The sequence below is a fragment of the Pararge aegeria genome, chromosome 9 (assembly GCF_905163445.1).
Source record: "Pararge aegeria chromosome 9, ilParAegt1.1, whole genome shotgun sequence".
NCBI lineage: Eukaryota > Metazoa > Arthropoda > Insecta > Lepidoptera > Nymphalidae > Pararge > Pararge aegeria.
In genome coordinates this window covers 3,028,041-3,055,954 of record NC_053188.1, presented here as the reverse complement: position 1 = coordinate 3,055,954, position 27,914 = coordinate 3,028,041, and the positions used below count along the sequence as shown (strand labels likewise).

The 27,914-nt window shown below is 36.4% G+C and overlaps 1 protein-coding gene across 1 annotated transcript; it reads left to right on the top strand.

Moving 5' to 3' along the window:
* Nucleotides 1-933: 933 nt before the first annotated feature.
* On the top strand, nt 934-27,304 carry LOC120626309 (aminopeptidase N-like). Its single transcript, XM_039893778.1, has 13 exons — nt 934-1,401; nt 6,536-6,709; nt 9,826-10,143; nt 13,366-13,555; nt 14,193-14,452; nt 15,569-15,761; nt 17,018-17,204; nt 20,326-20,423; nt 21,971-22,153; nt 23,164-23,342; nt 24,498-24,617; nt 26,224-26,314; nt 27,104-27,304. The coding sequence occupies exons 1-13, from the start codon at nt 941-943 to the stop codon at nt 27,203-27,205; spliced, it is 2,556 nt and encodes an 851-aa protein (XP_039749712.1). The 5' UTR covers nt 934-940; the 3' UTR covers nt 27,206-27,304.
* The last annotated feature ends 610 nt before the right edge of the window (nt 27,305-27,914 follow it).

The following is a 27,914-nucleotide window of genomic DNA, read 5'->3' as shown; positions in this document are numbered from 1 at the left end:
AAGGCCGTAGTCCACAACGCTGGCCCAGTGCCGATTGGTGGACTCCACACACCTTTGGAAATATTATTTAGGACCCTCAGACATGTAGGTTTCCTCACCATGTTTTCCTTCACCGTCACAAGTTTAATTACTTAAAACGCACATAACTAAGAAAAGTTAGAGGTGCGTGCTGGGATTCGAACTCGGCCCCCAGAAAGTGAAGTCGAGTTCCTATCCAATGCGCTATCACCGCTTTTCAGCTTTTTATCCAATCTTTCTTATAATTTATTTGAAGACCATGTTAATATTTTTCTTACTCTTAGACTTTGTATCAGAGCTTTTATCATATGAGCAATAAGCAATAAACGTGAAAGCATAAACAAACGTATCCAGAATAATACACTACCGGTGTCCAGTTTACAATGGTACGTGACATTATGTAGAAGCTAATACATTTTCATAATGCTATAAAATAAAGGTACAGAGGTTACGGCTCAAACGTATATGGTTGTGGCCGGCGCCAATTTTCCGTCGCGTGGGAATGAAAACGCATTCGAAGTTCGAACACGCGTCGGCTTCGGACGTGAAGCGTCCCTCGGTTTGGCGGGAAGAAAATCGTATTTCGAGCGCCATTTTAAAGAAACAAATTAGTTTATTCGAATTTTAAAGGAAATACTTATAAGGCATCGAATTTGAAACAAAAATGAAAACTTTTATTTTACACAAAAAATATTAAACGCGTGAAGACTCCAAAAATCGTATTTCAGCGAACATTAAATCGAATTTGGAACACAGTCTGTGATAATATTCATATCTATTTTAATAGTGAAAGTGATATAAGTGTTTTCTTGTATTTTTTTTTAAAGTTTATTTACAGTTAGTATTAATAAACCAGGTTGAAAAAAATACACAGAGGAAAAATGAAAAATAGCGATTGAAAACAATTAATGTGGACATAAAAATGTCAGTCTTTGCCATAATATTGATATTATTTTCTTCGACGTCCGCGTACGTTTTGGAAGAAGAATGCCTTAACTACACAGTCTACCCAGTCCAATACGAATTGACCCTTATTCCACATATATATAAAGATGGAAATTCATATTATGACTGTGATATAGTTATTACAGTAATCGCAAATGGACCGAATGTTAATATTATTGAGTTAGATGCAAAAGATTTGGAATTTAAACGTGAGTCCATACAAGTTTTGGATGGAAATGTGAATTTGGTGAACGCACATAGACCTTATGAGTTTGACAATAGTAGAGGCAATTTGTTTATATATTTGAGAGAACCTCTTAAGCAGTACAGTTTGTCAAGAAAACAGTATTTCATAAAAATCTCTTTTATCAAGAGAGTGAGTTCGGAGAGCGACGGAATTTTTCTTGTAGAATATGATGGGGATGATGGGAAACCAAAGTAAGTATTAATTATTGAATATAATAAGGTAGTACACTTGCTTTAACGAAATAAATCTGTCTGGTGTAGTTTATACTGATAATACATTTATCATAGTTATCAGTGATATTAGCAAATTATTAGTAAAGTAATAGGAAGCATAGCGAGGTTCACATGAATAAACTTTCATCCCCCATTTAACTGGGGATGGAAGGGATTTAGAACCAGAATTTTCAAGTGTCTTGAAACAATTTTAATTAATAACTTCACTATTTTATTAATTAACTACACTATGTTACGGTTAAAAGATTATTTCCTGTCTAGTATGTAGCAAAATATCTATGTATTTTATGTGTATGTTTAAATAGTAATATGTATTTAAGTTTATATATTGATATTTATATACAAATATATAAATATATATGTTTTACTATATATATGTAGTATTAGTATGTAATGTTTATAATTAGCACAATTTAATTATTGCACTATCCCGTTTTCTCTCATATGTTTCTTCAACCAAAGGTTGTCTGGAGGAGATCTTTTTCTTCTTCTTCTTCTTCAATGTTATATATTTTGAAAAACGACGGACTTTATTAGGTACAAATTTTCATCCCCGATTTAACCGTCTATTTTTCAAAAGTTATAGATATAGCTTGTAGCCTTTTTAAGCAATTGGTCTATCAAATTTAAAAATGATATCTCTCATACGCAGGCAGTTACAGAGATTAGCGCATTCAAGCAAAAACCAAACTCTTCAGGTTTAGATTGGAATGGATTTGAAAAATATTTTTTGCATTTTATATCCAATTTTTGAAGAAGGCTACTCGCTATATCCATTTATTTTTTTAATTTCATACCTCAAATTGGTATTTAGGAATAAGAAGGAAGGAGGAAGGCAGTCAACGTTTTGGGTCAGGGTTTTTTGTGTTGGATAGCAGAAAAAAAATTCGCGGGAGACCACTTGTAAATCTTAAATTTCTAAATAAGGGCAAATTTAGAAATTTAGGATTTACAAGCTGTGTCGGAAAAAGAACCCAGAAATCTTTCTCAACAGCGCTCACTACTGTGCCAGACAGGATGAAAAGTACAGTAATTTTTAGACGGATCAAAAACGCAATTATTTTAATAAATCATACTAAAATAGCTGCACGGATTTAGATAGAATTCAATTCTATCAAAATTGAAAAAAATCCTCGTACCAAAGGCAAAATAATCTAATATTATTAACGCTGAAGAGGCTGGCAGTTTTTCTTCTTACTGATGTAGGCATACAGGCTGACGGCCGATTGGTGCAGGTGCCTTGGGTTCGATTCCCACAACTGGAAAATGTTTGTGTGATGAGCATGAATGTTTTTCAGTGTCTGGGTGTTTATATGTATATTCTAAGTATATTATTCATAAAAATATTCATCAGTCATCTTAGTACCCATAACACTAGCTACGCTTTCTTTGGGGCTAGATGGCGATGTGTGCGTTGCCTTATATCCCGAAAAAGCAACTTATATTATAAATGCGTTGCGGGACGTGTTCCTAGCATGCCCTGCGTAGTGATGCTATTTTAAAGGCGATGGTTTTCCCACTTAATAATATGAGGTGGGACATCTGTATGTTTCTGAAATCCTTACTTATAATATAAATATAAACAGCGTGTTTGCTTGTTTGTCCATCCTTTACGCCCTAACTAAGCAACCAATCAACCGTAAAATAAGTTGAAAGCCGGAGAGTAACTAAGGCTACTTTTAAACCCTGGATCGTTTCTTTCTGATTACATTTGTGTAAAAAAACACGGGCAACAGCTCTATACTTTACTTTAAATAAAAAAAAAAACCTAGCTCGGCTTCTGTAGGTACTATGCGATAATCTATTAAGATTACTATGTTTAGTTTCAATGTCAGACGTATTCGGTGTGAACTGCCTTCTCCTACGCATGGATCGGACCCTGAGACTTCTCAATATAGTAATAGAACATTAAAGTAACGTAACAGTAACGATTACATCAGTTACATCTATTGATTTAAATGCGGTAGTGAGAACTAGTTGCGGCAATGCAAATCAGTCGATTACGTTGTTTAAGTAACGCAAACCTAAGATGTTAGCAACGTAAATCTATGAGTAGACAATCATTTTTTTACTATGCCACAGATAACAATGATTTAAGTTACAACATCCCGGCTTCGCACGGGTATTTATTTGAAAAGACAATGAAGCTTATCATCGTCATCACCTATTTAGGGGGGGCAAGGGTTTCCTCTCAGAATGAAAAGAATTTAGGCCTTAGCCCGTTCTACTACAGAACAGCGAGACACCGAGAGCGGTGGCATCCTTATGTGGTTGATATTCCATCAACACGCACGAAATGTTTTTTATCCACGTTTCTGATACGTGCCGCTAAGATGTGGAACGCCCTCCCGGCAACTGTATTTCCTGCCACGTATAATTTGAGTACCTTCAAGGCTAGAGTGAATAGGCTTTTTCTGGGCAAGCGTGCTCCAACCTAGACCTCATCATTGCTTTCTATCGTTAATAAAAAAAAAAAAAAAGTCTACCACGCTGGCCATGCGTTGTGGTGTTGTTAGACTTCACACGCCGTTGAGAACATTATCTCAGGCGTGCAGGTTTTCAATAGATGTGGGCCGGTAATCGGTTGATATGATGAGCATGATGAAAAGTATATTATGTCTGCACTCTGCATATATGAGTTGCCAGAAGATAGATAGATACGAACTAAATCATGCCTCAGTGCAACTTTGTATGTTTAGCTTGTGTGTTAGTGTATCTGTGCAAATTATAATAAGTATGCAAAATACTACCGCGTTTGTTACGTCCGATCACTATAGGTACATTGGGCGGACTCATTAACATCGATAGGATAATTTGTTTTTGAGAAGTGCATATTAGAGATCCGTAAAACCAGGAAAGGCTTCAATTGCATGCCTAAATATTTGGGTGATGAGTAGATGACGACCAACGACGTTAGGCGCCATCCAAAGTCACGACATCATTTAGGCGGTGCGTAATGTTTAGGGAACTCGAAACATGATAAAAATATAAATTCGGTTTTTTTTAATCACCTTAAATCCATACGAAAAAGGCAAGAATCATAGACAAGTTACTTTATATGAGTTGCTTAGTGAAAATCAATTGGTGAAAGGTAAATGTATGCCTAGGAATCTTCTTTGATTAGGCGTTACTTACTTAGGCACTGTTAGTGAAGACGGGCAATTGTTTCATTCTGTCCGTCTCGCCAAGTGACAGTATGTTTCAAATAGATTAAAATATTGTAAGACTATTTTATGTGATAGTCTAGTGGGGGAGACTTCGACATCGCTTTCGGGGTGAATAGGTTCGATCGATCGTTGCCGAGCCAGTGACTAGGGGATGCTATCAGCAGATCCTAATCCTAAAACCTAACGCGCCAAAAGAAATATAACTTCAAAAAGAGAACAATGGGGCGGGGCTACGCTTTTAACCCTGTCTTCTATGAGGAGGCCTGTGTCCAGTAGTACGACATTAAAATACTTAGAATGACGATGTTTTTTTTTCACTGCAATGTCACCTGGTGGGCAGTCTGAGATGGTTGCAGCCTAGCCTTTTTGAGGTATGGCAGTTATATTCACGGCCCTAGGATTCAACACACTTGACAAAAGAAAATTCAGATATAGTAAATTTCGAAATCCTTCGAGACCAGGGCTGGAACCTAAGACCTATCTCCTAAAGTCAAAGTCAAAGTCAAAAATATCTTTATTTAAGTAGGCCCATAGATGGCACTTATAAGACCACAGCGCCATTGCGCCAGGGTCGTTAAAGATCTCCAAAACCGCGACAATACAACCGCGAACGGACGACGTAAGTGAGTTATGGCAACTGATAAACTAGTTCAACATCCTCCAAGGCCAGCCGCTCGACCGTGACACAGACAACACAGACGCATTACTATTAATAGATGATCCATTGGTTTATTTGAACCTGATCCAGTACTACATATATATTTACGATTCAGTTTTCCGGTCTTAGTATATTTTTAGATTGGGTAGAAACTATATAATCTATTTAAGGAAAATGTTGAAATAGAGAAAGAAAGACAATTTATTTGTTCTTCAACATAAACAAATAAGAATATAAAAAGGATAAAGGTAGAAATAAATACCGGACAAGTGCGAGTTAGACTCGTGCATGAAAGATTCCGAACCATCACTACATTGTATAAAAGAAAGTCGTTTTCCGCGGTCGGTCTGTCACTATATTTATATCTTTAAAAATGCGAAACGGATTTTGATGCCGTTTTTCTTAATGTATAGAGTGATCCAAGATAAAGGTTTATAAGTATAATACATGCGTAGTACAGCAGAGAAACCTTGATAATTTTAGTTTTCTAATGTGATGTCGTAAATAAAGATTTTACTTTACTTATATATTTATTTTATTCTGTTTTTTGTATCTGTGGTTATAGGGGCAACAGATTCTTATGAAATATATTATAGGTGAAAATTTCAAGTCCGGTCAGAATTCAGCCTGTTTGCCGACGGATAGACAGACGCACGGATGGTCTCTATTTTAATGAATAATTTTACCCACAGAGTATAAGTCGTTGAGTCGCTTTGTTATGACGTTATGGAACGACGATATTCGTTGTAAAGACATACCACCTCTGCAAACCAAAACCAACCTTACCTCTAGAGATAGAGTTCCGAGAGTGGGAGTTTTTTATTGGAAATTTCCTTCTCTTTCAGAATCTTTTTTTGAAATTTCTTAAATATTAATAGTTTATGAAATATTGGCAAAAAACTAAATGCCATAAAACTTTTGCAATTTTTTATGTGCTAATAAACGCATTTGGCACATTTTCTAGGCGTCATTACGGATCCAATGAGCTATCGCACATAATTTTAAGAGCAGTATCTCTATTTTGTACAATTTTCAACTAGACTACTCCGCCCTTTCAACTAACTCTATGCCAAAAATCAAGTCCTTTGGATTTTTGGGTAGTGCTGAATTAACGGCACACGAGCAAACAAACAGACCCTTTCTCATTTATAATAATTAGTACAGATTCGTTTCGCTGTGTAGAAATTATGCTTAGAAAGCCAGTACTTGCGCTGTTAGAGTTTTTTGTTATGCAAAATAATACTTAATCTCTTTTCTCTGTTATCAGGTACCTCTTCACGACTCGTCTTTCACCGAACAAGGCCAAATATTTCTTCCCGTGCTTCGACAATCCTCTATTCGAGGCGGTCTTCAAGTTCAAAGTTTATGTGACGTCAACTCATCCCAGCCTGCAGTACTGTAACACGAGCCTCGTGATTGCTGAGGAACTGAAACGTCAAAGGTATTTATCTCATATTTTACATGTAATTTACTCACCAAAAGTGCCATCTAAGTGCCTATTTGGCTTTGACTTTAACATTATCGGTCGACTTATAAAATGGCGCCCAATAAAGGCTGTAGTTTTTGTACGCATTCTATATTTAATCACAGACGCTATTGATCGTGTGTGAGTAAACGCAAATGACACCGTTTCCGCAACCACTTATGGCATCGTTAGCTTTATATGTAACATCAGAGATGATGGGCTTGGCCGAGAGACTGCGTGTGTTAGATTTGTGTTACCTACGGGGTTTAGTGGTAAATCAATAGCTTTATCATATCTTATACTCTCGAAGTCGTACATTTTTTTTATATTTCATCATGATATCAACCAATTACCCGGCCCACTACAGGGCACGGGGTCTCCTCCCACAATTCAAATTCAAATTCAAAATTCATTTATTTCAAGTAGGCCTAATACAAGCACTTTTGAAACGACATGTAGTGACTCTACCACCGGTTCGGAAGGCAGATTCTACCGAGAAGAAGCCGGCAAGAAACTCAGCAGTTGCTCTTTTCCAACATCAAAAATTTATATTTTACATTTTAACATTCATTTTTCTATCTTGTGAGAGTTGAAAGCGGAGCCGGATGCTTCCAAGCAACCTTGTCATTAAGAAACTCATCAATTGTATAATAACCTCGCTGTAATAAATGTGGTTTAACACATTCTTTAATTTTGGACCTACCAATGCATAAGATTGGTAGGTCCAAAATTACCTTAGGAATCATATTATAAAAGCGTAATCATATTATAACAGCGTACAAGAAGGGGTTAAGGCCGTAGTCTACCATGCTGGCCCAGTGCGGATCGTCGGACTCCACACACCTTTGAGAACATTATGTAGAGCTCTAAGGCAAGCAAGTTTCCTCACGATGTTTTCCTTCACCGTTGAAGCAAGTGATATTTGAATTGCTTAAAACGCACACAACTTAAAAAAGTTAAAGGTTTCGATAAGAGCTGGGATTTGAACTCGGCCCCCCGAAAGTTAAGTCGAAGTCACCGGGCTATCACCACATACATTCTGATATAGAAAGCTCAGAACAAATTGTCTTGGTCCAAAAACCTCAATATCGAACAACTTTTGGCCCAATTTCAGAAATTAAACCGAGTAACTTATTATCCATTGTTGAGAATTCTAACCACTAGGCCGACAAGACAAAGATAGATGAGAAATACGCTAAAATGTAATCATTTCCTTTTAAAAATAGATAAATGCAATGAATCATACCAGAGAGTCGTAGAATTTTCTAATTCCAAGTACTGAGACCATTTAAGTTAATAAAGAGAAAGTTATTTGATAAAAACTTGCTAAAGACCTAATAGTCTTTAGGTTCCAGTATAAAGAAACGGAGTTATTTCTACAAAAACTTTGACTAGTCCTAAAGGTGTATCCACACTGAAGTTATTTTCATGCGCTATGTCTACGAAAATATAATGCAATGAATACCTACGTAATAGTGAAACCCGCAATGTAATTTCGTAGAATCCAATGAATGTGTAACGAGATGATCATCATGATTTCTAATTTGAGTACTAACAATTTTAAATTAAGCAAAAGTTTGCTTTGTTATTTTTCTTAAACAAATGGTACTCTGCGCGTAAATGTAATCACTATATCAATAAGTCAAATCCAAAAAAAAGTTTGTTTTCAAATTATACTGGTGGCTTTACAGTTTAATGCGTCCTAACGAAATAGTCAGTTTTATTATATTAGTAGATATTAAATTATGTTATTGTACGAGTATGTCTGGCAGTATATTGTAAGAAATAATAATAGTATTTACATTTATCTGCCTATTCTTATTGAGAATTTTGGGCACAAGAATACTAGGTAAAAACACCATTTCAACTATTCGGGTATTCTAAAATAAATACAGGCCAAGCTTACAAAAGCATTTTAAAGTTATTGTCGTGTGTGTTTTCCATAGCAATCTAAATACACCTTTAGTACAACCGCAATTATATACTATTCATATCCATTTGAAGAATGTGTACGAAGCGGTGGTCTAAAAGACCGCGCGTCGCCTTTTATGGCAGAGTAGGTAATGGGTACGTCTTGTTAATATTTCCTTTCCCAAGCTTATTGGATTAATAATGTGTATTAAAAGAGTCGCTCGGATTAGGAGGGAAACCTTAACTATAATGTGTTTCGACGTTTCTAGTCTCTTTTATTGATTACTCTGCCTCTGCATAGAATTTGAAGTGTTCTTTTTGCTGCGTACCCAGGCCTCAAACTCTGCTCGCAGCCATAAAATTCCTATATGTCTACCGTCTGCTCTGTAACTGTAGGCTTAGTTACTAACTAACATTAGTGTATCATGTTAAATGAATGAATTCTTCATAAGTGCCTGTAATAAGGTCTACATTAATAAAATATTTTTTGAATTTTGAATTTTGTTTAATAAATCTTGTAGTAATACATCTTTTTGCGATAGAGCTGGTCCGTGGCAGTACTACAACCGTGCTTTTTTCTGCCGCAATGCAGTATTGTTACAATGCTGTGTTCCAGTGTGAAGGGCGTGGTTGGCAGTGTAATAACAGGCACATGAGGCTAAACACCTACGCCTCAGGTTGCTGGACACAGGACATAAGCAGTTTTGAGACGACAAGTCAGTCTGCTTGAAGTGACCCTATTACCGTTTTGGATGGCAGATTCTACCGATCAGAAGCCGGCAAGAAATTTAGCAGTTGCTCTTTTGACGCCATGATGCCTGTATGTTTTTTACACAGCCTTATACCTTCGCAGTTAAACAAAGAAATAAACGAAATATTTTTGCTGGAAACAGCCTTAGAATGTCAGTGTGGTAGAACTAAGTCCTCCCTTCTCCGTATATAAACCTAATAATACATACGCTTTTAAAAAGTAATTAAATTTTTCGCGATACACAGGCTAATTGTTAAATTTAAGTTATTTTTAATAGTTTTAATAGTCAAGGGTTCTAATTCCTACGCATAAACTTACCTAAATTTTTGCCTCTGTTTGTCCGGCTACTTTCTAATCAATTCGGGACTCTTAGCTATAACCTTGTTCATACGTCATGTCGTTCAACCGTGTGTATAACTTTTATTTGCAGCTCTTCAAACAGCTATACGATCATCGAATACATACCTTCGCCCCAAGTAGCACTCTATCAGGTTGGCTTCCACCATTCCGAATTCGGCAGTCAACAGAACACAGTAAAAAGAAACAACGATAGTCTTAAAATCTGGGCACAAGGGCCTTCCCTGAAGCATTATGAGTTCATATTGGTTTATGGTGAAACAATCATCAATTTGATTTATCAATATGCAGGAGTTGATCGGCCTCTTGTGAACGGACCGATAAATGTTGTTGCTGTTCCGAAAATATTACATGGATATGAAATCGGAAGCTGGAATTTGTTAACTAACAGGTACGTCGATTAGGCAGATAATTTTTAACAGGAATCGCAAAGACATCTTGTTGTAAAAATAATGCAAAGTAACTTAAATTACAAACTACTTGCGTTCAATCCCCGGCAGAGAAAATTTGGAAATTTACAACTATTTGAAAGAATCTGTATTTGGCTCTGGTCTGAGAGGCTTCGGCCATGGCTTTTTATTTATTTATTTAGTACCAGAAATTTAAAAAGTCAAATACATAAACATGCACATATATAGTAAAAATACCAAATGGAAACTATAATGTATAAATACATACAATATATAAATAAATAAATATACTACGACAATACACACATTGCCACCTAGCCCCAAAGTAAGCATAGCTTGTGTTATGGGTACAAAGATGACTGATGAACATTTTTTTATGAATTATATACATAAATACGTAATATACAGATAATTTTTCCCAGAAATTGAAAAACATTCATGCTCATCACACAAACATTTTCCAGTTGTGGGAATCGAACCCACGGCCTTGGACTCAGAAAGCAAGGTCGCTGCAAACTGCGCCAATCGGCCGTCAAATTGAAATACAGAAAGAAAGATACTTGCTCCAGCCTTGACTGAAACACACTCTTTTGCCATTCTTCTAGCAACAAAGTAAACCCGTACCCCTAAATGCAGCGTCGCTAACCACCTGGTTATATTGATATATTGATGTCATGGGCTAACCTTTAGACCATAAAAAATCTCGTTATTCTCAATAACTCTGTAAGCAAACAGGGTATCTATAAAAATAAATTATCATCATCTTCAATCCGTTACCGGCCCACTACTGGGCAAAGGACTCCTCTCAGAATGAAAATGGTTTAGGCCGTACTCTACCACGCTGGTGAAGTACCTATTGGTAGACTTCACACGCCGTTGAGAACATTATGGAGAACTCTCAAGCATTCAGGTTTCCTTACGATGTTTCCCTTCACCTTTGAAGCGAGTGATATTTTAATTACTTAAAACGCACATAGCTTAGAAAAGTTAGAGGTGCGTGCTGGGATTCGAACTCGGACCCCGAAAGTGTAGTCGACCACCAAACCCAATGCTCTATCACCGCTTCGCATTTTTATAATATGGTGTTTTTATAATTCACCATCATCACTTCGACTGATTGAAGTTCCTTGATCGTTTAAAGCGAGTGCGAGAGCGATATTTAAATTCTTAAGTTAAAAACGCGCATATCTACGAAAAGTCAGTGGTGCGTGCCGGGGCTCAAATTCGGTCGCCACGAAAGAAAGCTGAAGCCCTGCCCACTAGGCTATCACCGCTTAAAAAATAAATAATAAAGAAACCTTAATGTACCGAAAAATAAAAACTATTTGATAAAAATATATTATGCTCATATCACATCCTGATGTTTATTTATAAAATACTTTTGCATTGCTAAATTGAACAAGGTCATACGAAAATGAAAACACCTGCTACATTTCAGAATAGTCATTATGTTTATCAGTTCTGAAGGTACTGATAAACATAATGACTATAATACTACTGATACTGATTTCTATAGGTACTGATAAACATAATGACTATTCTGAAATGTAGCAGGTGTTTTCATTTTCGTATGACCTTGTTCAATTTAGCAATGCAAAAGTATTTTATAAATAAACATCAGGATGACTAACTAAATAACAAATAAATAAAAATAAAATCAATTTCAGGTCGGGGACCCATATACAAAATTGAGAGAATAACATTAAATGAATATAAAGGAAGGAAAAAAAAATAAATCTAAAATTAAAACTCGACATAAGACTTAATTAAATTACAATTAAAATTCAACTATTTTTATTGTTTATTTTAAAACCAATGTTTACGGACTTTAATCTGATGGGACAAATAAGGTAACTCTTATTATGATAATTTAATAAGGAATACTAAAAAACTAAAAACTAAGACCTTCACTACCAGAACCTTATATATAATTATAATTTCCTCGCCTGGCGAATAAAATTATATGTAACCTAATAGGTTTCTTTGACGGCCGAGTAGCGCAGTGGGCAGCGACCCTGCTTTCTGAGTCCAAGGCCGTGGGTTCGATTCCCACAACTGGAGAGTGTTTGTGTGATGAACATGAATGTTTTTCAGTGTCTGGGTGTTTATCTGTATATTATAAGTATTTATGTGTATTATATTCATAAAAAATAATTATCAGCTATCTCAGTACCAATAATATAAGCTACGCTTACTTTGGGGCTAGATGGCGATGTGTGTATTGTATGAGCATAATATATTTTTATCAAATAGTTTTTATTTTTCGGTACATTAAGGTTTCTTTATTATTTATTTTTTAAGCGGTGATATTTATATTCGGCTTCAAGTATAATTTGCTGAAATAATATTTGAAAGATTTGAAACTTGACCATTATATTTAAGAAATAAATTTTACGGAAAGACGTGGCCTCGGCCAAGAATATTAGGAATAATAAACAAAAATTGATTAAAAACTGGAATTATTAGGAGTAGGATAAAGACAGGAGGAGATTTAGTGATGCACTAGGATTAGCTGAGATGATAGATTGTGACTGAGATCTAGTTGATAATATGAATGGATCCACATAATAAATAGCGGTATTATCATACTTTTTTCTCTTATCCTTAGTTGTGTGCTTAAGGTGCAGCTAATCTCCAACTTGAAGACAGGTTCTTGTAGACTTAGAATATATCATATATGGGAAATTATATATTGGCTACAAGTATACATGGAAAAGATTATAATATTTTACAACCAAAACGACTTAAATATCGTCGGGCAGTTTATTCCGAGGCTCACATAATAAGACAATTTGAACTTGAAGAATTATTGAAAGCTACACAGGAACCGGTAACCAAACTCTATCCCACAGTCAAACCCACGGTCTTCCACCTGCCTCCTAACCTGTGGTGTTGACTGAACCGGCTAATAACGGGGCATGGAAGCTCCAACTATCTTTTGCACAAATGTGGTTGGAAACCATCCGCTACATACTGTGGCGAGGAAGATCAGACGATGGAGCACATAATTGGGCGCTACCCCCATTTATTTATACTAGGGACTGCACAACGACCTTTTTTATCTCCCTGCTCCAACTGTCACATGGTTGGACAATCTGGACTTATAATTTATTAATTCCTAGACAAATCGATCCTGCTTATTATTAGAAAATACTATACAGCTAAATAAATAATTTAAACGGAAACCTTGCCTTCTTTTCCAGTGACACGAAATTAGCTTACATAAACGATTTGACAAGCATAAAGCAGATGGAACAAATGAAGTTTGAGCTAGCTCAACAGTTGAGTCGGATATGGTTGGGTAACCCAGGTGAGGTGCAGCGCACACGTTGGAAAGAGGAATGGTTCAAAGAAGGCGTTGCCGGCTACTTAGCTTATTACTTGCTGACTCAGGTAAATGAAATCTACTTGTATGAACGCTTTTCTTATGCGTAATAGAATGCAAGCTTAGTTATACCAGACCTCAGAGCTGGTGGAAAGGGGTATGGAAATCAATACTTCAATGCTTCCTAATATTATCAATGCGGAAGTGTGTTTGTTTGGCCTTCTTTCACGCCCTAACTAAATAACCTAACAACTTGGTTTTTGGTAGTTAATTGAAAGGACGGAGAGTAACATAGGGTACTTTTTATTCCAGGTAAACGAATGGTTTTTACAGGATTTGTAAAAGAATCTAATAAACGCGAGCGACAGCAAATTTTATATTCGTAACGCTTGATGTTTATAACGTAATTACGTGGTGAAATAATGCTAGATTCTTTAATTGGTTTCTGTCATCCAATTGTTTAAAGACAACAGGACAGCAAGAGTTGTCAGTTTCCAGGCCAGCATCTATGTCTAGATAATCAACAGCCATACGCCTGTAGCGTTCTGGGCACTTTTCTTGGTTGTTGTGGTTTTTAAGATGTTTTTCTATGATGTTATTTATTTTTCATCTCAGCTATCACTTTAATAAAAGTAACAAATGGTTTTATGCATTTTTTTGTTTAAATTAACTACTTTACAATAACTTAAAATACTATCTTTGTAGTATAACGACGGGATGGTATCATACAAACAAAGATTGCCGATCGACATGTATGGGTTGGAAATGAAGCACAAAGCGATGGCAGTAGATTGGACTCACACAACACCAGCTCTGGCTTCCTTCAACAGAACATTAGCTATAGATATACCAAAGAGATATAAAGAACTGGTGACAATGAAGACAGCATCGTTGTTATGGATGGTTGAGAACTGGCTTGGGTCAGAAAAGTTTCACCAAGCTTTGGTTAACTATATTAACAGCAGGTAAATTAATTTATTAAATTACAATTTAATAGTCATCATCCCACTACCGGTCCAGAGCACGGGTCTCCTTCTATAATGAGAAGGGGTAAAGGCCGTAGTCCACCAGGCTGGCCCAGTGCGTATTGGTAGACTCCACACAGCTTTGAGAATATTATGTAGAACTCTCAGGCATGAAGGTTTTCTCACGACGTTTCCATTCACCGTCGAAGCGAGTGATATTTTAATTACTTAAAAACACACATAGCATAGAAAAGTTAGAGGTGTGGGCTGGGATTCGAACTCGGCCTCTGAATGTGAAGTCGAGGTCCTACCCAATGCTCTATCGCCGCTTCGCATTTTAATTATATGGTTATTTAACCGATTGAAGTTCACCGTCACATAGGTCTTTTGTATGGAGTTCCAAAATCCACGCTCCTAGGCCGCTTGTTTCCAGTGGTTCCCAGTGACTCGTTTGATGTCGCCTGTCCACCTCGTTGGGGGCTGACCGACGCTGCGGTTTACCGGTGCGGGTCGCCATTCCAGCACCTCAATACCCCAACGTCCATCGGTTCTCCGAGTTATGTGCCCCGCTCATTTTCACTTCAGCTTTGCGACTCGCTGAGCTGTGTCCATAGCTCTGGTTCTTCTATGGATCTCCTCATTTCTGATTTGAGCACATAGGAGCTTATTGACGGCCATTTGGCGCAGTGGGCAGCGACCCTGCTATCTGAGTCAATTGCCGTGGGTTCGATTCCCACAACTGGAAAATGTTTGTGTGATGAGCAGGAATGTTTTTCAGTGTCCGGGTGTTTATATGTATTTTATAAGTATTTATGTATATTATTTATAAAAAAAATATTCATTAGTCGTTTTAGCACCCATAACACCAGCTTTGCTTACTTTGGGGCTAGGTGGCGATGATTTATTAGAGATACTCCCAGCGTAGCTCTCTCCATTGCCCGATGAGCGAATCTGAGCCTTCCTATCAGTCCCATCTATCCAATTCGATAATTTCTTTACGTACATAGTTGTGTAAGCATATCATGCCTAAATAATAAAAAAAATCGTGTTTTATTGTGATGACAGATCAGAATACAGTTTATACTACCACTTTATAGGTTATTCCATGTTTTCCAGGAGAGGCCAATATATATCCTTGATAGACTTCATGGTGAGCCTGGATCATGACACAGTGGATTGCTTCCACCAGTTCTTCAACGGGTCTACTTCATCGAGGGTTTTGAATTCCTGGTTCCATCAGTCTGGTTACCCTGTGGTTAATGTTCTGGTGTTGAGAGACAGAACGCCAAATGCTGTGCAATTGAAACAGGTGAATGTTTGTAATGTAATTTGACATCTATTGTAACTTTATTTTAGGTCGTTGGTTGCCTGGAAGATAAATCGGTTGGTAACTTTACTGGTGTACAACTTACAACAATTAAGAGTATTCAATAATTATTCACTTATACATCAAATTAAAAATAAGAAACCAAACTCTAGACCTTGTCGGAATTGTTAGATTGAACATAATTACAATGACTTCATAGAATGATTGAAACGGTGTTAATTAATATTACACCGGGCGACTAAATTAACACAATTGGTTAAAGACACAGTAAAAAGTACACAATTTGACTTTATATCTAGACACTCGGTATTGTGCCAAAGCTAAGTTACGGTAAGATAAGAAATACTGACCAAATGCTGTAAGAAAATCAATAAGGTATAGTATTTTGAAATAAATCTTATCTTATTACTTTCTATCATCTTATACTCGTATACAAATGTATAAAGAGTAAGAGTTTGTTTGTTAACTTGAACGCAACGATCTCAAGAACCAAGAAAGAAAAAGGTCCGATTAGAAAAAATATTTTAGTGTTCGATAGCCGATATAGCATGTATCGAGGAAGGGCAAGTCATCATCACACTCAGACCAATAGGAGATTTTAAATCGGGTATTTTTTCTTTTTGAGAACTTTCGCTTCATAAACGGTTAAAGTTTCGATAAAATTATGTACGAGAAAGTTATTTCCCTTTAAACGTTAAGTATGTCTATTTCTTAAGGTTTACTTATAAGCGGAATCGCGAGGCACTGCTAGTTATAAATAAAATGATTAATGTTTCTGAGCTAATAAATAAATATATTCTTATAAAAGTACTTTTATTATAATTACAGTTTTCTATAATTATAACTCTTATAAATTTTTGGAATCTGAGATCTCTTTAGCTGAATGTTTTGCACTATAAATACTAAAAAGTGTTTTTGTAATTTGTTTTGTTATAAACATAACACAGATTTATATCTTAAAGTTTTTTTTTATATATAGAGATTGATTATAAATGTTGATGTTGGAAAAGAGCAACTACTGAGTACCTTGCCGGCTCTGCTTGGTAGAATCTGCTTTCTGAACCGGTGGTAGTTTCACTACAAACAGACTTACGTAATGTTTCAAAAGTCCTTATATAGTAGACCTACTTGAAATAAATTTCTGTAATCTGTATAACAATAGAAATATGTAACGGATGAATTCTAAGTATGTTATAATTTATTTTTAATTTTGTAAAATTTCGTATGTTCATTTACAGGTAAAATTCAGTTTCGTCGAAAAAGACAGATTCGACTCTAACTACCTGATACCTATCTCGTACATCGTTCAACACAACCAGAACTGTTTCAACTGTTTCCAACCGAGATTCACTATAGGAGGCCAGACATACACCTTCCGGGAAAATCTCGATGGTGGTTGGATTATTTTGAACAGGAATGCTTCAGGTACGATCCGCTTTTTTTTTTTTTTAATATATAGACAAGTGCTTGACTGCAATCACACCTGGTGGTAAGTGATGATGCGCGCTTGCCTAGAATATGCCTATTCACTCTTGATTTGAAGGTACCCAGATTTTAAGTATCGGGGAAGACGGAAGATTGGAGGGCATTCCAGGCCTTTGCGGTACGGATCAGAAAGAAAGAAGCAAAACGCTTCGTACGTGTTGATGGTATTTCCACATGGTTTATATGTCTACTAGCCGATACCAGAAACTTATTTCGCGTGGATTTAGGATTTAGGCTCTTATTTCCCGGGATAAAAAGTAGCCTATTTGCTATTCCAGACTACAATCTATCTCTGTATCAAATTTCAGCCAAATCGGTTCAGCCGACTTACAAATTTATAATATTAGTAGGTAGGATTATTTAATGGGCCATATTTATAAATATAGTTTGTTTATCGCGGAAGAAAACCGCGGAGCGCAGCTATGGCAAACTATAGCTAAAGCTATAAGATATACATATACAACGTGTTACCGAATTACGAAATAATATTGAAGAATGCATTAGTATATTTCATAAGGAATCAACCTGTAAAATATAAAATCATAAGAAGCATATTTTTGCTTCCATATAAACTAATTGAAAACATTCTAAGTGTTTACTTATGACAACCCTATTCAAGATAAAAGACCGCCACGCGCAAAGTTTTTACGCTACTCTACGTGTACCTTATAAATATACCTATATCTTTCCATCAAGAAATTCTTAGCAGTTCTTGCGGTTGCCCGAAGATGGGTATTTGGCATACCAGTGCCTATGGCGTGCATAGAGGTTATGCACGAGGTACGCAGATTTTTTTTTTAATTAACGATAGGCCAGCGTTTGACGACAATCGTGCCCGTTAATGCAATGATGAGGTCTAGGTTGGAGCACGCTTGCCCAGAAAAAGCCTATTCACTCTAGCCTTGAAGGTACTCAAATTATACGTGGCAGGAAACACAGTTGCCGGAAAGGCGTTCCACATCTTAGCGGCACGTAGAAATGTGGATAAAAACGTTTCGCGCGTGTTGATATAATATCAACCACATAAGGATGCCACCGCTCACGGTGTCTCGCTGTTCTGTGGTAGAGAACTGGAGAGTTTCTTCATTTTATATCATCTGCATACCCTGTGCATACCCTCTATGCACGCCACTGAGTCCAGTGCCTCGGAGAGCACGTTAGGCTGCTCTATTGACGATAACTTAGAATTTTATTAATTTGAGAGCTGAAGTATAACTTTAACCCACACACATATATATATTTATATATATACTAGCGTACCCTGCCCGGCGAATTTGCTTTATTTTATTTAAACAATAAACTTACATCATTAAATTTTTAATTTAAGTCTCATAATATATTAAATCATTTATTTCACTCCGTATTCATTCTCTTCTATTCTCTTCTCGAGCGGGTGAAGATCATTATCTACTACCATGTACACCCAACAATGTAATGTAATGTATCATCATAGTAAATAAAAGCTGTATTTGACAGTTTGACAGTTCAAAAATAGGAGTGCTCCGATCGTCACCAATCTATACAGGATTACTCGCCAGGTCAATCCGGAGATTCCCTGAAAGTTTTATTGAAATCAGTCCAGCCGTTTCGAAGCCTATACGGAACATACCCACACACTTTATCTTTTAAATATACAGATAGATATATATATCTTAGAATATTTGCAATTCCTAGTTTTATTACCATAAGCTATACAGAAGTAGGAAATGTGAACTTGAAGTGTCTGCCATTGGCACACTAGTACAGATCCGCAAAAACCTTGGCCGCGGTTTGTAACAGCAATAAACAGACTATTTCGGTCCGACAGCTATTCTCTTCCCACGCGTCGTTGCTTGCGGCTGCCCACACTGTTTCGTTTGTTTTGTTTAGCATTATGGTTCACTTTGATAATATAACGATTTTCTTAAACATAAAATTTATCTTTTAAATCGACTTCAAAAAACGAAGGACAACATGCCCACTGTATGTTCTTCTTGCGATGCTAATCTATATCCTCATCAAGTCTTTTTTTAAAGCCACTGATATCGGTACCTTGTTGGAATAGAGCAATTTCTGGGTTTTTTGTTTGCTTCTACTCGGTAGTAGCCTTTTGAACCGATGTTAGAGTCATTAAACAGACGTACTTGATGTCACAAAAGTACTTATTAGGCCTACTTGAAATAAATGAATTATGAATTTGATTTAATTCACTACAAGCTAGCTCTGAAGCTCTACATAGTTGCTTGTATAGGGCCTGGACCTTCTTACAAGTGTTCGTCGCGTGTGTGTTGAAGGTCAAGCCTTTGTCGATCGTGAGACCTAGGACCTTTATTTCGTCAGACAGCTCAATGCCAATCCCACCCATGGTTAGGAGTGGGGAGTCGTATTTCAATTTCTTGGTAATGACCATAGCCTTGGTCTTGGTTGGCGCGAATTTAAGTTTGTTACGAACTCCCCATTCCCGCACATAGGCAAGAGCCACGTTTGCCTGTCTAGAGACGGCAAATCCGGAGTCGCCGTCAAAAACTAGCACGACATCGTCGGCAAAGGCCTGGCAGTAGTCACCACGTTCTTCTAGGCCCTTTAGTAGCGGATCCAAGATCAAATTCCAGAGGATTGGCCCCTCGATTGAGCCCTGCACGCATCCCTTCGTTGTATTTTTTGAGTGTTCTACCCCGGCGTACCGCACCCTCACCCTGCGATCCTGGAGGTAGCTGTCGATGACCCGTCTAATGTTTACGGGACACCCTTTCTCAGCCAGTCTGACCTTGATGGCGGGCCACCAAGCACTGTCGAAGGCTCCCTCTATGTCCGGAGATATCATTGTGACAATTTTCTTTTCTTTTAGTTTACTGTTTATATGTCCCATTAGTACATAGAGCAGACTGCAATCTCGCCAGGTGGTAAGAGACGGTGCAGTCTAAAATGCTAGCGGCCTAACCTGTAAGAGGTATAGCTGTTAAACCCCCAATCAGTTTCTCCGCGGCATCTTAATGTAACGCTTAATCTTGGCGGCGTGTCTTTGTCGCTATTAAGGGCTAACTTTAGTCAAATATAATCTAATAATTTTTAATACTTTCAGGATATTATAGAGTTAATTACGACGAAGAAACGTGGAGATTGATTGCAAAGGCGTTGCAGGACGATCACACGTCTATAAATGAACTGAATAGAGCACAAGTAAGTTTAGTGACTAAGTTTTAGTAAAAACAAGTGTCTTGCAAGAGAAATTAATTTATAGAATTATTATATGTATATATATATATATATTTTTATTGGTCAACTTAAGAGTAAAACAATTAACAACAACTCCCCTCATCTCAAACCACACAGAGTTTATGTGACAAGATTATTTTAATAAAAAAAAAAAAATCTTATTTGATAATCGGTATTCATAGATGTTATTAGATTTAAACAATCTATACGATTTAGTATTTAAGGTTGGTTTGAATACTTATTCTGATTCCTAACTAGATTGGGGAAAACTATTAAACACCCAGAACAATTAATAAACATCATTTTTATTTCAAACAAATTAAACACATCTAAACTCTTATAATAAAAGCTATAGTTCCTGACCATAGCGTCTAAATTTTTAAATATTGTAATAAATCAAGTGATTACGCCATCTGTCAACATTTTCCAGAAATAAAATTTGGTTGGGAATACTGAGATCTATAAAAAGTGTATTGCTATATTTATATAATGTTTATTTTTTGACAATCTCCTTTGTGGATCTTCCAAGTACACGTGACATTGGCCAAATACTAAAGCAAAAGAAGTAGAAGAAAGTTTATACTTTGTTTTAGTAAAATAACAATTTAAAAAATAATACTAATTATTTATTGAAATAATATTATATTTAATATTTAAAAAAAAATATGACAGTGTAAATCAAATGAAATAAATAATTATAATAATTCTGAAGTAGACTTCTCCTCTCAAAAATTTAAACTAAATCCATCCATACCTACTCATTTCATATATGATTGTATGCAGCAATAAGACAGCCTTTGCGTGTCTTCAATTATCTGTAAATTTGTTTTGTCTGTAAAAGTTTATGATATTGACTGCGGCATGTCTGTGCAAAGTCCATCTATGCCCAATGGCTTGACGTGGCTTGTATAGTATTTTTTAATTATCAGCAAGCCATTTTTAAATTTAAATGAAACCTTTGATAACTTACCGCCTTGGACGCCATGTTCGGAGTAAAAGATCGTTTCAAATTACACGACACATGTGAGTTTACTATGAAATTTATTTGACCGCTTAACCACGACAGATGGATTTTCATACAACTTTTGCCAGCCGCTTGTCGCCAGTATAATAAAGTTGTCAAATACTGCTCATAATAATATACTTAATAAATAAATATACTACGACAACACACACATCGCCATCCAGTCCCAAAGTAAGCGTAGCTTGTGTTATGGGTACTATGATAACTGATGAATAATTTTTATAAATAATATTCATAATTAATTATTATATATAGATAAAAACCCAGACACTGAAAAATATATATATAGGCATTCAAAATTCATGTTCATCACACAAATATTGCCCAGTTGTGGGAATCGAACCCACGGCCTTGGACTCAGAAAGCAGGGTCGCTGCCCACTGCACCAATCGGCCGTCAATAATACCAAGAATGTTTTAGAAAAGCTACTAAAGTAGCTCAGTTTTCTGAAGAGAAAAGTATTTATTCTTCTTCTTATAATTTTAAGATAGTTAACGACGTGTTCGCGTTATACGCGGCAAGTAACTTGCGTGAAGACATCGCGCTAGAAGTACTGGATTATTTGAATAAAGAACTCAGTCATGTAGTTTGGGACTCTGTAGTAACTGGCTTTGATCTACTGCAGACAGAAGGCGTTAAGATGACCAGAGCGTTGTATGAAGAATGGAAGGTAAGCGACCTTGAATAACCTTTCTATAGCATCATATCAATCCATTACTGACATTGATACGAGTATCTTTCACGATACCTTAGAACGTTTTAGGAAGAAAATTGTATGTAAATTAAATAAATATTTATTATAAATTTTAATTTTAATTTAATATTGCTAATCAAATAAAACCAAAGTTATTGATGCGTTAACCTATAGCAGAAGCCAGAAATGGAAATGGGCAGGTCACGTCGCACGTACCCCTAATATTAAATGGACAAAACGCATATCTCAATGGAAAGTTCCAAAGGGCATTAGAAAACGGGGTCGGTGGCTGGCGAGAACTGGCTCGAAAGAGCAGAGTGGCAGAAAATGGAGGAGGCCTTTACCCACAAGTAGTTCTGGTTTCTGGGTTTTTTGTTTGCTTCTACTCTCTGGTATTAGCCTTTTGAACCGGTAGCCGAGTTACTACAAACATACATACTTGACCTTTCAAAAGTGCTTATAAAGTAGGCATAATTGAAATAAATGAATTTTGAATTTTTGAATTTTATAGAGGCGTAAATATGAAAACCTGGATAGCAGTTTCATATTTGTGCCTTTTGGAGTAGAGACTCGCCTCGCTGCGGTGGTTTCGAAGACATTATAGATTTTATTAAGTTTTACATAGTTTATTTTAGGTTATTTTTATAAAACGAATGTGAAAGTGATATTATTAAAATGCAATAAATATTAATAATATGCATAATTTTTTTGTTGTTGTGTAATTTTTGTTTATGTATTCGTTTGTAGTTGTGATTTATTTGAATGTAGATTTATAATAATTTTACACTATCTCTTTGTTCTCGCTCTTGTTGTCCTAATCCTAATGTTGCCTGGCTGAGTTCGCTTCTAAGCGATAAGGCCGCCTTTTGTATTGTACTCCGGTCTTTGGGTTTCTCTATACGTCCTTTATTTTCCTAACTGTCTAGTGGTGTACAAATAAAGATTTTAAATGAATAAAAATAATTATTATCAATACTTGTTTTCAGCAATTCATGAGAAACAAAGTGTCCGTGATATACAAGAGATTGACTATGAATCTGGAGCAGCACAGCAACATAAGGCTGTTCAGAAGTACTATAGTACAGTTTGCGTGCGCTGTCGGCTCCGCACCGTGCTTGAAAGAGATGAACGCACACTACCGGGAATATAGGCATTCAAATAAGAGGTAACGTTTGTAACACCCGACACGATGGGGTGTTGTGAGTTTGTCGTGTCTGTCTGTGGCATCGTAGCTCCTGAACGGATATACTGATTTTGATTTCGTCTTTTTAGTTTGAAAGGTGAATTAGTCCGGACTGTTTTTAGCCATGTTTGATAAAAATCGGTTCAAGATGGCCGCCGCCGCAAAATGGCGGATAGTATGTTTTTCTAAACTCCAAATAGGGGTTTTTATGAAAATTAAGCTTAATTTGCTATACTCCGCGAAAAACAGGTGAATCTGTATGGTGTTATTTCTAAATTCTTCAATCCTTATACTCCACATCAAACAGATCTTCGGAAATGTACCCTCTACGCACGTTTCGCTCCGAAACCAACAAACAATGAATTCATTGTAAAGTCAACATCTCCCGAGGATGTTCCGGTTTAAGGATTGAAGAAATTATAAATTACACCATACAGGTTCTCCTGCGGAGAGTAGCAAATTAAGCTTAATTTTCATAATATATCATTGATTTCCGCAAAGTAACGCAAGCTCTTATCCAACAAATATAATAAATTAATACCCCATTAATGAAAGAGCTCACCAAATAGCGAATCATAATTTTTTTCCCAACTCCCTTAAATGGAATGTCTTGTCTAGTAGAATCACATAAACTATGATAGTACGTTTTAATTAAGTTTAGGATAGTGGTTTTGTATTGTTACTAACATTATATTTATTTATTTTAATATTTGTTTCGTGTTTAATTATTAGTATTTTATTAATTTTAATTATTTTTATTATTAATTATTATTGTTAATTTAATTTGTGCTTCATTTTATGTTATTTTTAAAAACTGTTAAGTGCACACTATATGGGCTATGCCTGAAATAAAGTTTATTATTATTATTATTAAATTCAAGATGGCCGCCACCACAAAATGGTAAATTGCATTTTTTTTTGAAGTATCAATCTGCGAGATCTTCTGGCACAGATTTAAACTTAACAGAAGTTCTCCGCCTTATCTGCTATTGTTTTATGTGAACAAATAAATTTTCATTTTATTTCATTTCATTTCATTACTCCAAATAAAATTTTAAAAATATTTACAAATAAATCATTTATATCATTAGATAAATTCAATATTTTAGCGGTACTCACTGAAGGTAATGGTTTCAGACTCAATCCAGACTATCGTGAAACATGCTATTACTCGGCCCTTAGTAGTGGGAAAAGCGATGTTGGTGCAAATTTGAACAGATATGAAATTGAAGACAAAACCATCGCTGAGCATAGATGGTAAGTAAATTAGTAAATTGTTAACTTACGTTAAAATATGGGCCTCATAAGAAGGCTCAGAGTCACTCAGCGGGCGATGGAGTGAGCTATGCTTGGAGTATATCTACGTGATCAAATCAGAAATGAGGAGATCCGTAGAAGAACTAGAGTTACCGACATAGCTCAGCGAGTCGCGAAGCTGAAGTGGCAATGAGCGGGGCACATAGCTCGGAGAACCGATGGACGTTGGGGTATTAAGGTGCTGGAATGGTGACTCCACACCGGTAAACGCAGCGGCCCCCAACACGGTGGACAGATGACATTAGGCGAGTCGCTGGGAGCCGTTGGAGGCAAGCGGCCCAGGACCGTGTATTGTGGAACTCCCTACAAAAGACTTATGTCCAGCCGTGGACATCGATTGGTTGGTGTGGTGGACATGATGATGATGTTAAAAATAATGGTCGCTAAATATGGTCGTGACGTGACGGCAGATCAGGATACAGTTGTCACCGCCCCTACTCTTCCCGCGGGTGTCGTACGAGGCGACTAAGCGGACATAACGGAGAGCGGACATCAGCGTCCTCTGTGCTACTACCATCTACTGTGATCATCAACCAGCAGCTTCCTTAGATACATCCTACCTGTCTGCCCAGCGTGGTCACTATTTTCTAAACCTGTTATTGGGAGAGGTCTTTAGTTCAGCAGTTGACTGTTATAGGTACATCATCAAAAAAAATAAAAAAAATCATAATTCATTTATTTCAAGTAGGCCTAATATAAGCACTTTTGAAACGTCAAGTCTGTCTGTGTGTAGTGACTCTACCATCGGTTCGGAAGGCAGATTCTACCGAGAAGAAGCCGGCAAGAAACTCAGCAGTTGCTCTTTTCCAATATCGACAATTTACATTTTACATTTTAAAATTCATTTTTCTATCTTACGAGAGATGAGAGCGGAGCCGGATGCTTCCAAGCAACCTTGTCATTAAGCAATTCATCAATTGTATAATAACCTCGCTGTAATAAATGCGTTTTATCATCATTGCAACCCATTACCCATTACAGCGCACGGGTCGCACAATGAGAACGGTAACCGCCTTAGCCCACCACGCTAACTCGGTGCGGATTGGTGGACTTCACACGCCTTTGAGAACATTATGGGAACTCTCAGGCATGCAGGTCCTTACGAAGTTTTCCTTCGCCGTTGAAGCAAGTGATATTATAATTGCTTAAACGCACATAACTTAGAAAAGTTAGAGGCGCGTGCTGGGATTCGAACATCGTGAGGAAACCTGCACCATAATGAACCTCCATAATGTTCTCAGAAGTGTGCGAAGTCCACGAATCTGCACTGGATTAGCGTGGTGGGCTACGGCCTCAACCCGTTATCATTGTGGGAGCAGACCCGTGCCCTGGGTCGGTAATGAGTTGAGAAAATAAACCACAATACTATTCAATAGCCAGACCCGGGGATCGAATCCAGGATCTAGTGATCTGCAAATAGGGAGAAGTGGAGAATGATCGTGAAGCGTATAGTCTGCCGCAAACATTGTCCCAAAGTTATAACAACGATCACTCTGACAAAAGTTAACGATAACGACGTTCAGGAAATTTTTTATTTATTTTTCAGGCGATTGGAAAATAAATTTCTGTACAGAATTCCAAAAGGAGAACCAAAACCTCTTCCATACATGAAATCTACTACAACTACAACAACCGAGGTAAGTGTTCAATACACCGACCTAATATATACCGAATAATACCTAGACCTATACTGAGCTATAGTCAAAGTCAAAAATATCTTTATTACTTAAATAGAGGCCCATAGGTGGCACTTTTTATGCATACATTACATGATTATTACACGTTAGTGAGATGATGGCGATAACCATATTCGTAAGCTTAAAACTAAAGCTGCGAGGAAGCCCACAACAAACTTAGCCAAGTGTTTTTTTTATCACCATCTCACATTGTCATTTAAAATTATTAGAAGAGCAACCTGGTAAGAGCAAACTTTCAAAGCCAAGCTATTTTATCGTATTACGTAGTCCTTTATACTATAATAGGACTTTTCTATAAGCTTACGTTTAATACAAACTTTGAACTTTTTAAGAGACATCTCCAAGATGTCAATTGGTAGTTTATTGTAAGAATTGTATGCAATTTTCTTTATACGATATAAATTATGGAACGTTAAAAGGTTTTTACATTTATCATTGTAGATCTACCCGCATTCTATACGGTAATATGACTAAGTAACGATTTTGTAGCATTAATTGTAAATGTTAATATATTAATCTATTAGACTAAAAAATTTGTCAACTGCTGGGTATACGGAGACACTCTTTTGAGTTCATGCTTACACCTTTAAATTAAGACCTGTAATGTATATTATGTGTAATGAGTTAATAAATAAAAACCTGTAATGTATATTATGTGTAATAAAAAAAAAAAAATTGTTTAGGGTTTACAAAACGGCTAATAATTTTGTTATATATTTTATTTTTCAGATTGCAATCATTTCAACTGCGGAAACAACAAGCAAAGGTCAATCAATTATTCCATTCTCTCCAATATTTATTGGATTCATTTCAATATTAATGTTAACATAAGTGGTTATTTTATATTATTTATAGGAATCAATTATCTTTTAAGCATCACTGAAAACACTGCCCTATGTATAGAATATTATTGAAGACTAATATAGTATATTGTGCAACAAGTGCGACAACGTCGCACATACTATTTTGTATTACTCATGCGGGGAAAGTTTTTAAACTAATTTTAATTTAATTACAATTTTATTTATTAAATTAAACTGTCAGACGCGTCAACCTCAATTCAGTTTTAATATGTCGATTGTGTTTTTTTTTGTTATTATTTTTTTTTATTTTAGCAATTTTATCTAAATTTGCGTGTGCCAAGAACAATTTACGTGCGACAAATAAACTTGTCGCACTCAAATTTTAAAATGGGCCAACGGTTCTTTTTCAACCGCAACAGCGAGCGTCAAGATACTATTTTCCCCGCATGAGTAATACAAAATAAATTATTTAACTTTTAAGATATTTAAGATTTAAAAAAAAAACTCTTTAGTATTCTAAAGAGTTATCATGGAATGAAACTAATGGTTTTGACAACCTCTGTGGCGCAACGGTGAGCGCTATGAATGTTAGTAGGAGGTCCCGGGTTCGATTCCCGGCAGTGGCAATTGGGGAATTTTTTATTTCTGAATTTTCTCTGGTCTGGTGGGTGGCTTTGGCTGTGGCTAGTTACCACCCTACCGGCAAAGACGTCCCGCTACGCGATTTAGTGTTCCGG